Here is a 12,342-nt window from a genome sequence, read left to right as displayed (position 1 = left end):
TATGCTACACCGATCCCTCTCCCACCTGGACAGAGGCAGTGGCGCTGTAAGAATTATGTTTTTGGACTTCTCTAGCGCCTTCAACACCATCCAACCTCTGCTCCTTAGGGACAAGCTGACTGAGATGGGAGTAGACTCACACCTGGTGGCATGGATGTGGACTATCTTACAGACAGACCTCAGTATGTGCGTCTTGGGAACTGCAGGTCTGACATTGTGGTCAGCAACACAGGAGCACCACAGGGGACTGTACTTTCTCCGGTCCTGTTCAGCCTATATACATCAGACTTCCAATATGATTCGGAGTCCTGCCACATGCAAAAGTTCGCAGATGACACTGCTTGTGGGCTGCATCAGGAGTGAGCAGGAGGAGGAGTACAGGAAGCTAATCAAAGACTTTGTTAAATGGTGTGACTCAAACCACTTACACCTGAACACCAGCAAGACCAAGGAACTGGTGGTGGATTTTAGGAGGCCCAGGCCCCCCATAGACCCCGTGATCATCAGAGGTGACTGTGTGCAGAGGGTACAGACCTATAAATACCTGGGAGTGCAGCTGGATGACAAATTGGACTGGACTCCCAATACTGATGCTCTGTGTAAGAAAGGTCAGAGCCGACTATACTTTCTTAGAAGGTTGGCATCCTTCAACATCTGCAATAAGATGCTGCAGATGTTCTACCAGACGGTTGTGGCGAGTGCCCTCTTCTACGTGGTGGTGTGCTGGGGAGGCAGCATAAAAAAGGACGTCTCACGCCTGGACAAACTTGTTAAGAAGGCAGGCTCTATTGTAGGAATAAAGCTGGACAGTTTAACATCTGTAGCAAAGCGATGGGCACTAAGCAAACTCCTGTCAATCATGGAGAATTCACTGCATCCACTGAACAGTGTCATCTCCAGGCAGAGGAGTAGTCTGCCACTGTCCTGCTCCACTAACAGACTGAGGAGATCGTTCCTCCCGCACACTATGCGACTCTTCCATTCCACCCGGGGGGAGTAAATGCTAACATTATTCAAAGTTGTTGTCTGTTTTTACATGCATTTTTATTACTCTTTAATTTAATATTGTTTTTTGTACCAGTATACTGCTGCTGGATTATGTGAATTTTCCTTTGGGATTAATAAAGTATCTATCTATCCATCCATCCATCCTCTGGTTGAAAGAGGTGGTTCTCTTGCAGAGGTGCCACAAATAATTGAGTCTCCATCTTAATATGCTTTATGCGTTGGTTCCATATTCTGAGTGAGTGAAGCACAATTGGGTTTTAGTATATTGCTGATAACTTGCATTTATTGGGGCACAAAGCAGGGAATATAAAGAAGTACTGCAGGATTTTACTTCTATTGCGGACCAAGCCTGTGTATGTTCATCTATTTGTGTCTAGGTTTTTATAGCTTGTATGTTTGCTGCCCAGTAATAAAACTGAAAACTGGGTAGATCCAGGCCACCTTCTGCCTTAGGTCTTTGTAGGGTCGCTCTTTGGATACATGGATGTTTTTTGAGTTCCAAATAAATTAGGTTATTGTTGAATCTAATTGCTTAAAAAATTATTTATTGATGTATATTGGAATGTTTTTTGAAATGAAAAAAGAAGCTTAGGAAGACGCACATTCTAATGTTTAACAGGTTTCCCCTTTTCCTACAAATATATTGTACACGTTATGGTTGATTGGCAACCCTAAATTGGCCTGTGATGAGCGAGTGGGTGCCTAATAACTACTTCCCCAAATTGAGCTGCTTCTTGCATTTTGCTTATTATTCATTCCCCTGCTTGCCTATACTGGAAGAAATTGGTGGAGATAAAGAAAATCGATACAAATATAAATATACAGTAGCAATAACACAATCTCCCCTTTGCAGATGATCCTTAATATGCAAAGCAATAAAACTGTCCTCGTATACACACCTCAGAAAGTATCTCTTATTCTTTGTGTTATAATATTGATACAGCATTGTATGTTTAACTGGAGTTTATTTGACTATGGTATTGAACAGATATTTACTCATTATACAAATAATGATTTATTGCATTATATTGTTCTTACATTTACTGTTAATTCAATAAGATGGTAACCATTATCTTTTAAAGGTATTTCCCTGCTCCTGAGTAAGAGTTCTTTTTGCTACGTTACTGTGAAAAAAGAGAAAAAAAATCAACCTACCAACTGTATTCTGTCTCTTCCTCTGAGCCTATGCTAACTACAAAACACTCAAGATACGATCCTGTTAGAAACTGGGTGTTAATCCATCAGAGAGCACCATTACATACACACATCAGAGCACCTGTAGAGTTATCTGAAAACAACAATATGTATGCTTTTGAACTCTTAAGAAGAAATTTGATTGTTTGGATGATAGCACTCAAACACCTGGGGAACTTGCAATCAAGGTTCTTCATTTACTGTGAAGAAACAAATCATTTATTTAAAAACCTCTAGTTACATCATGCAGTACATTTTGAGTTTGCATAATAGGTTTTACTAAAAATGGCTTTCACATTTAGCAGCCCTTAACTAAATGAACCTATTCCAAAGTGCCAGTACTATCAGTATTCACATCTCCAAAAGCAAATTTGCCTGGAACCAGTGTAGCAACAGTTCTGAAAGAAACTGCCACACTTGTGCCATATTCTGAATTGAGCAGATCAGGTAGCTATTTGCTGCAGGGGACAAAGTGTAAGATATCAAAGGCTCAAATAAGTAAAACAAAGGAATTTTACCTTGTTCATTTGGCTGTGTGGTTCTATGGGGACAATCGAACAACTTTTAGCACTTGGGTGCTTGCCGTAGAGTAAGAAATAAAATTAATAAAAAGGAAATCATCCATCCATCCATTATCCAACCCGTTATTTCCTAATTACAGGGTCACGGGAGTCTGCTGGAGCCAATTCCAGCCAACACAGAGCGCAAGGCAGGAAACAAACCCTGGGCAGGGTGCTAGCCCACTGCAGAAAAAGGAAATAATAAAGTTATCAATACATTGATGATTAACATAAAAATTCACTTATAATAATCAATTGCTGTTATACTCTTAGTAAAATAAAACACATATGACCTTGGCTTGTATTCCATCAACATCATTTTACAGCCATATAAACACTTATTTTCCTGACATTCTAATGGTTGGTTCCAGATTTCTGACAAAGAAGTTAATGCTGACTAGTGTTTTTCAGATGATACCATAGAACTGTCATGATGTGCCCATAGGCTGTTTTTATTTCCATATTATTTAAAGCATTTTAAAGTGCCACACTTTATTAACTCATTTTGCTGTAGTTTCTGCAAAGTGACAATTTTAAAGATTAAACATTTTTCTTCTGTAATTTGTTAGTTTCCTCCATCTTCAAAGTAAATCTTTAATTTACACCCATGCTACCTCTGCAATATGTTTTTACAAACCCATTTCAACCATTCTAAGGCAATACTTCTACACACACTCATAAAAATGCATTTTAGCTAGAGAAGTCATAAATTCAATGTAGTATTTCACTGTTTATTAACTATGAGACTCCAGTTCATTGTTGCATGGGCTGTGGCCTTGTTATCAGGATTAGCTCTGAGCTCGGTGTTAGTTCATTGCAGGACATTTTAACGTTCTGATGACACATTTACACTCAGACCCACTCCCATTTAATTCACAAATCTGTATTTCACTAACCATCAAATATATCTGTAGTTCATTATCTACCAAAAGTTAATAAGAAAAAAAAAGAAAAAAGTAGAACCTTTAGAAAGATGACAATAATGATGAATGGCAACTCAGCATGTCAGCAAACACTTGAGTTAGTGGACAGTGTTTTTCCTTCAATTTTTTTTACCAGTTTTTATTTAATTGTTTTTGATCTGTGCATACCATTTTGTTCAATAGATTTTCTGGGTTTCCTAAATACTGTTTTGCAAACATAAATGTTTGACTTTTGTGCTGAGGCCATTAATTTAAAACAATTACAATTAGTCTCTGCACATCATACTGGGAATTGTGCATGGGGAGGAAGGTTTAGGCCATCTTTGACAATAGCAGTCACCCTCTCCACAACATTTTGGTAGGTCAGTGAAGTAAACGTAGCAGTCGTCTTCCCTCACTGTGCTGCAGAACAGAACGCTTTAGAAGATCATTTGTTCCTACTGCTGTGAGATTTTATAACTCCATTGTCAACACTACCTTCCGATACTGTAGCAATTGACCATTTGTACTTTTTACTGTTTATTTATTTTATATATGTATGTATGTATGTATGTATGCTTTGTTCTCCTTACCTGTTTTAATTAACTGTAGCAGTTTATCCTGATGTGCTTAAGCTACTGGATACCTGAATTTCCCTGAGAGGATGATTAAGTGTCTGTCTATCTATCTATCTATCTATCTATCTATCTATCTATCTATCTATCTATCTATCTATCTATCTATCTATCTATCTATCTATCTATCTATCTATCTATCTATCTATCTATCTATCTATCTATCTATCTATCTATGAGTAAGGTTAACTGAACTATGCTAGAGATGTCCTTTGCAGTGGTGTGTGGGTGGTTCTTTGATATCTGACCATTTTTTTTATTGTAAGTGAAACTTCCCATTCCTCTGTCTTACTTCAGGTGATGCTCCAGCCTCTTGCGACCTTACACTTTAAGGAAGCAGATATGAAAGCAGAGCAAAGGAATGGTGGAATTCCAAAATGCTCTCTACTCTCATTATATTAAGAAATTGGCGAACCAAAGATTGCATGGATTAAGATACATAATACGACTATCTTGCCCAGTTAATGAAATGGGCACAGAGTAGAGAATAAAGTTATTTTGTAATATTTAAGAAATATGGCAAGTGAACAAGAGTGTAAATCCAAGAAACAATGACTTATGAGGATCAAAATCCTACTTTTTTTGAAATTTTTAATAAAGAATTGCTTAGCAGCAAATGTTAGTTGAGTGTTTGTTTTCATGCTGTGTTCTGTGTTTGCTTTCTTTCTACAGATTTGTATCCAACACTAATGAGGTTAAGACAAACCACTCTAAATGCAGTGTGGAATAGAAAGCCATATGAAGTGCCAAATAAAAACATGCCAAGGACCATGTTTTTATACAGAGGTATATTCAGGTATGTACCCATTAACATTTGAGCATTTATAAGCTGAGGCTCATTTATGTACGCTAGGGTCTCTTGTATGTTTTGCCTCTTACAGAAGAATTGAAGCCAAATGATATCCTACCTCCCAGATGCTCATGCTACCTTTGTACAAAATTGATTAAAAACCTACCAAACTAAGGTGCATGTAATATAAGATTGCAGTGGGGATCACAGTTATTGGTAAAGTACTGCAGCTTAATATTGCAACGATTTTTTGCAATAAATGGGTTAAGAAATGAATGGTCAAATTGTAACATACCATTCATTTTCTGAATATTTTGATTCCAGGTCACAATTGCAGGGACTTACTGTATTACTACTTGTTATAAGGTAGAATGTAAAGATGGGTAAAGTTATACTCATAATAGGGTCAAGTTAGAGTCTTCTGTCATCTTAAACTGGATATTTTTGAAATTTTTGAGGAACCTGGAGAAGATAAACCCCATCAGACATAAGGTGAACATGCAAGCTCCACATCAACTGGTGGACTGGGATTCAGTCCCAGTTTTTTGGAACTAAATATTTTGCTCCATGCTGCCTAACATAAACATGCATGGCTGCAGTAATGTAATTTAATGACTAGTAAAAGTATTTATGTGGGAATACATTAAACACAAATTAAAAAATATAATTTAAGCTTTTCAGATCAGAGTCAATTTCTGGTTGCAAAGTCTTCCACAAGGAACGATCAAATCTGTGTGTTGACAGTACTTAAGCAAACCATATAAAAATACTTTTTAACAGGAATGGTTTATTGCCTGATCGTTTGAAAAGGTCTCAAGCAAGATCTTTTACAGGCTTAAAATTACAGAAGTTTTCTTTATATTTACATAATGCACTGTCATGAGTTATTTAAAAGGTATTCAACACAGTATGTTTGGGCATTGATATAGTTTTTCATATAGCTAATAATGCCGGGAGTTCCTGTTTATAGAATATGGTGTGTTTGTGGTATGGTTTTCTTTTTTTTGTCTGTGCATTGAGTTTTTATTGCAGAAGTCCATGAAACAGTAATATAGGAAATCGAACACCAAAACCAAGATGTTAGTGGCAAAATGAACAAAAATCAATCCCCACCCTAAATACAAAAATTTAAAATGTTGAAAAGGAAAAAGAACTCATGAATTCTAAAGTAAACAAACTACATTGGCTTATTAAGAAACATATGAATTTAAGCAACCATTGAGGATATATGTAGGACAGAGTGTGCCATCTTATACAGTATGAGATGTTACACAACTCTTGTTATAGCACTCTTACAGAGTTTTTTACATACATGATGCAGTTTATCTGTATTTTTCTAGTGCCATCCAAAACATTTTGTATTCTTTGACAACATTCCTAAAACAAATCTCTTTACAAACTGAGTTTTTTTCCATCTTTGGTTTGTTTTGTGTTTGGGCTATTCTCCAATTTGCTGACAGGTGCAACTCAATAAATCAGAATATCATTGAAAAGTTAATTTATTTCAGTAATTCAATTCAAAAGGTGAAACTCATATTATATAGACTTATTACACACAGAGTGATATATTTCAAGTGTTTCTTTTCATTTTGCTGATTATGGCTTATAGCTAATGAAAACTCAAAATTCAGTATCTCAGAAATTCAAATATTACATAAGACCAATAAAAAATATTTTTAATGCAGAAATGTTGGTCTACAGAAAAGTATGTCCATGTACGCACTCAGTACTTGGTCAGGGCTCCTTTGCATGAATTACTGCATCAATGTGGCATGACATGGAGGTGATCAGCCTGTGGCACTGCTTAGATGTTATGGAAGCCCAGGATGCTTTGATAGTGGCCTTCAGATCATCTGCATTGTTGGGTCTGGTGTCTTTTATCTTCCTCTTGACAATACCCCATAGATTCTCTGTGGGGTTTAGGTCATCGAGTTTGCTGGCCAATCAAGCACAGTGATACCATGGTCATTAAACCAGGTATCAGTAGTTTTGGCAGTGTGGGCAGGTGCCAAGTCCTGCTGGAAAATGAAATCAGCATCTCCATTAAGCTTGTCACCGGAGGGAAGCATGAAGTGCAATAAAATTTCCTGATAGATGGCTGTGGTGACTTTGGACTTGATAAAACAAAGTGGACCAACATAAGGCAGATGACATGGCTCCCCAAATCATTACTGACTGTGGAAACTTCACAATGGACCTCAAGCAACTTGAATTAGTACCTCTTCACTCTTCCTCCAGGCTCTGGGACCTTGATTTCCAAATGAAATGCAAAATTTACTTTCATCTGAAAAGAGGACACTGAGCAGAGTCAGTCCATTTTCTCCTTAGCCCAGGTAAGACACTTCTGGCGTTGTCTCTGGTTCAGGAGTGTCCCGGATACGTCTGTGTGTGGTGGCTCTTAAAGCACTGACTCAACCGCAGTCCATTCCTTGTGAATCTCCCTAAATTCTTGAATGGGCTGTGCTTCATAATCCTCTAAAGGCTGTGGTTATCCCTATTGCACCTTTTCTACCAGATTTTTTCCTTCCACTCAACTTTCCATTAATATACTCGGATATAGCAATCTGTGAACAGACAGCTTATTTAGCAATTACCTTTTGTGGCTTACTCTCCAATGACTGTCTTCTGGAAAACTGTCAAGTCAGCAGTCTTCCCGTGATTGTGTGGCCTACTGAACCAGACTGAGAAAACATTTTAGGCCCAGGACACCTTTACAGGTGTTTTTGGCTAATTAGCTGAGTGGCGTGGGACACCATGCGTCTACAATATTGAACTTTTCACAATATTGTAATTTTCTGAGATACTGAATTTTGGGTTTTCATTAGCTATAAGCCATAACAAAATGAAAAGAAATCAACACTTGAAATATATCACTCTGTGTAATAAATCTATATAATTTAGGAGTTTCACTTATTTAATTGAATTACTGAAATAAATTAACTTTTCAATGATATTCTAATTTATTGAGATGCACCTGTTTGTGTGTGTATATATATATATATATATATATATATATATATATATATATATATATATATATATATATATATATATATATATAATATGTTATCCTAATACCTTGCTGTTGTAACAAGTAGACAGTGTGATCCAATGACTCAGTTATATGCAAATCTTTTTACACACTATGTGTTCAAATAAATTGAAACCAGGTTGGGATAAATGAGGCAAGAGCTGTGAACAGTGTGAAGAGAAGACACTACGGAGAGTGAGATACAGCAGCTATGGCTATTTGATAACAATGCAAGGAAGAAACTCTTGCGTCTTCAAGAGCAAAGAAATGTTTTGAGGTGCTGTGCTGTATAGCTGTTTCACGAGGATCACCTCCAGTTTAGGGATACTGCCTGCAATAGTTACAAATCAATAATAACATTTTAAAAATTTTATATCAACTGCATTGTCATGTTACTAGCTTAACAATAAAAAGCTGTTTACAGACACCAATGCTATGAAGATGTGTTATGAATTTTTATTTTCCATTAATGTGGTCATGCATATAGCCCACAAATATTACCATGAAGACATCCACAGCCATATAGGCAAGTACAAACATATACAGTATATCCACATCTTGTGGATGCCATGTTTTTATAAAGATTACTGTACTGTGGGGAAAGTGGCCATTTAGGAGCTGAAGTATAGGGTTTGTTCCACAGTTTTAGAAACTGTAAATATTTGGCATTAGCAGTTATAATATACAATAATTTTGTATTTTATTAACCTAATGTGATATTTATTTATTTATAAAGCACTTTAACAACAACATCAAGGCTGACCAAAGTGCTGTACAATAAAAAAATAAAACCCAACATATCAGACACACAAAACCAAAGGGTAAATGAAACAGAAACACATCAATGCATAAGAACTGAAGAGAAACATGGTATTTCCTTTCATCTTTATGCAGATGACTGTCAGGTTTATTTCCCTCTGAAGCGCCTTGGTCAATGTTCTTTCCAGCCCCTGCTTGATTGCCTTATTGACATAAGGAGTTGGATGGCATTAAATTTTCTAAATTTTAATTAGAACAAGACATAAGTCATACTATTTAGACCCAATAGCACCAGAGGGACCCCCTGCATCGACCTTGGCTCAATTTGAGAAATCCATGATCACAAATTTAGGTGTGAAAATGGATTCCACTTGAAAACTTGATAGCCATGTGAAATCAGTGGTAAAATCTTGCTTTTTCCAGTTGAGGCGGCTGTCAAAAATCAAGCCTGTTTTGTCAAAGCGCAACCTTGAAACAGTGATACATGCTTTTATAACATCTCGTCTAGATCAGTGGTCTGCAAACATTTTGACAGCAAGGACCACTTTACTAGAAGCAAATTTTTCCAAGGACCTGAGGGTTGGGGGGAAGAGGGTTGGGGATTTGTAGGGTAGTTCTATACCCAATTTTCATTACATTTCTATTATTATTAAGTTAGTAGCAAAATACCCGCACTTCGCAGCGGAGAAGTAGTGTGTTAAAGAAGTTATGAAAAAGGAAAGGAAACATTTTAAACATAATGTAACATGATTGTCAGTGTAATTGTTTTGTGACTGTTATGAGTGTTGCTGTCATCAAGTCAAGGATTTGATTATCATTATTTCTTTCAATCAGGTTCATATTTGGAGGATGTGTTGTGTTCAAGTTATATTCTGTGTTTGTCAGCTCGTCTTCCTCTTTATCTGAGACATCACACACTGCATGCACGGGTTTACCTTTCCCAGTCCTGCAAACTTTAGCGAAGTGGTTCAATTTACCACATTTTTTACACTTCCTTTAGCTGGACATTGACTTTTTCCACCATGTGCTTTGTTTCCGCAGTACCTGCACTTATGAATATGCTTGTATGCGTCACACGCTTCATATTCTTTTGCTGCCTTCTCAATTGTGTAATGCGTTTTTTGTTCAGCGCTCTTTGGAGGTCTTGCTTTTTGTGTGCGTACTGCGTTCACAGTCAGTTCACGTGAGCCGTGATCAAAAGTCTCGTTTATACCCTGCGTCTTCTCATTAAACTTGTATCTCGCGAATATCGTATTCGTCGTAGGCATGACAAACGCCAGCGGCAGCGTGTCTATGAACTTAATTTAAACTTAAGGTTTACACCGTGCTTTGTTTCTGCAGTAGCCGCACTTACGAATATGCTTGTATGCGTCACTCGCTTCATATTCTTTTGCTGCCTTCTCAATTGTGTAATGCTGACGGACGGCCTTATATGGGCAGGCACTCAATTACGTGGGAGGCGTGACGATGAGGGACGCAACTCTGCCTCAAACGGCGACCGAGCTGCAGGCTATGGCCGTACATATGTACGTAAGTAGGTTCCAATTATGACCGTTACGCATAGAATTTCTAAATGAAAGCTGCCTAACTTTTGTAAGTAAGCTGTAAGGAATGAGCCTGCCAAATTTCAGCCTTCTACCTACACGGGAAGTTGGAGAATTAGTGATGAGTCAGTGAGTCAGTCAATCAGTCAGTCAGTCAGTCATTGAGGGCTTTGCCTTTTATTAGTATAGATTAAGCAGTTTGCATACGTTTGCAACCCGAGATTTTTCTTCTTGTATTGCATTTGTCATTCCAACAGATTGCACATCACAAACATTAACACTGTTATCGTTTTTTTGTGTCTGCCGTTTCTATAGGAGGGTGACAATGAGTTAAATTCCAATGGATGTTTTTCAAATGTTGATGAGCAATAAGCAAAAGGTATCACTGAAAACCACAGAAAACAAGAACAGCAAAAAAAAAACAGTACAAGGAAAGTTCGAAGAAAGAATTTTTTTTACAATGTTTCTGTTTGGGGATTGTTGTGCAAATGTGAACAACAGACCTGCGACCACAGATCTAATTTCTCTGAGGATGATTCATTTAGGCATTTCAAGGTCACTTCGTTGTAATGAAAGTATCTGCTGAATGTACTTTGTAGTAACGAGATTTCTATAGATTTGTGTCATATGGGGAAACTGTTGGGACCATAAAAATACTTTGTTGTAATACTCTCTCACCTTGGTCTCACTCCTCTCTCTGCGCCACTGCAAAGCCCCGGCCGCCAAGTGTTCTGAAAAGTCTGAATGAGTCGCCGTTGCTGGCAGTTCTCTCGCGGGCTGCGGCCTGGTAGTGGGCCACGGACCGGGGGTTGGGGACCCCTGGTATAGATTACTGCAATGCGCTTCTTTTTGGAATTAGCCAGGCCTCCATTGCTCACCTACAGCTGGTGCAAAACACTGCTGCTCGATTTTTAACTGGCACAAGAAAGCATGAGCATGTTACCCCAATTTTGGCTTCCCTTCACTGGCTTCCAATTTGTTTTTGAATCCATTTTAAGATCCTTGTATTTGTTTTAAAATCTTTTAATGGTTGTGCCCCACTTTATTTGTCAGAACTGCTGCACCCTTACGTACTGTCTCACTTTCTAGGGTCAGCAGACCAGATGCTTTTATGTGTTCCCAAGGTACGATGCAAACTCCAAGGTGATTGAGCTTTTTCAGTTGCAGCCCCAAAACTCTGGAACGATTTGCCATTGCACGTTAGGCAGGCTCCTTCGCTAGCTGTCTTTAAATCCTATTTACTCTCTGGCTTTTAACCAAGTATGATATGTTGGCTATCTGCGTACTTTTTATTAAGAACCTAATATGATATATGAAGGATGACAAAACACATCAGATTATCATAATCTAATTATTAATTAAAAAATGTAATATTATGTAAAAGAATAAATGCTACATGATCTGTCTATTTATATCAAAGTGCTCTCAACATTCAAAAGACACAGTAACAGTACAGAGAAGAAATATAATTTGTTTAAGTGTTTCTCTTACACCTTCCAAATGCATTGTTTATTGCTGCACAGCTTGCAAAGTCAGGAAAATGGAATAGAATGGCTCTGCATGTGAGTCTGTCTACTGGAGCACACCACTTGTACTGCTTCTGAACAAAAATCTTTCATCAACTAGCACAGGTACTAGATAAATTCAGTCTTGTACATCTCTTCTGGAGAGATCTATCAGAAACCCATTTTTGGCAAATTTTAAAAAATTAGCAAAATTGGGCTATATATATATATATGTGCAGTATATGTACAGTATTTATGTATTTATTGTAAGAAAATATTCTTTAATGAAGGGTTGTCACTGTAAAAATCCAGAAAATGCTCCAGAAATTCTTTTCTCTTGAGTACCATATGGATTTTTGACACAAAACATTGCAAGTAACATCATATTGGTGGTATAGGTTTCTTCACTAGTAT

The 12,342-nt window shown here is 37.4% G+C and overlaps 1 protein-coding gene across 1 annotated transcript in view; it reads left to right on the top strand.

The window, feature by feature from the left end:
* The window catches only part of st3gal5 (ST3 beta-galactoside alpha-2,3-sialyltransferase 5), a 78,764-nt gene that overhangs the window by 50,896 nt on the left and 15,526 nt on the right, over positions 1-12,342 (top strand). The window contains exon 3 of the mRNA XM_039751785.1: positions 4,972-5,095. Coding sequence (XP_039607719.1) covers positions 4,989-5,095 — 107 coding nt within the window. The 5' untranslated portion in view covers positions 4,972-4,988. The remainder of the gene's footprint in view (positions 1-4,971; positions 5,096-12,342) is intronic.

Source organism: Polypterus senegalus, chromosome 4 (assembly GCF_016835505.1).
Source record: "Polypterus senegalus isolate Bchr_013 chromosome 4, ASM1683550v1, whole genome shotgun sequence".
Lineage (NCBI taxonomy): Eukaryota > Metazoa > Chordata > Cladistia > Polypteriformes > Polypteridae > Polypterus > Polypterus senegalus.
The sequence above is the reverse complement of the archived record's forward strand: the minus strand, read 5'-3'. Positions and strand labels throughout refer to the sequence as shown.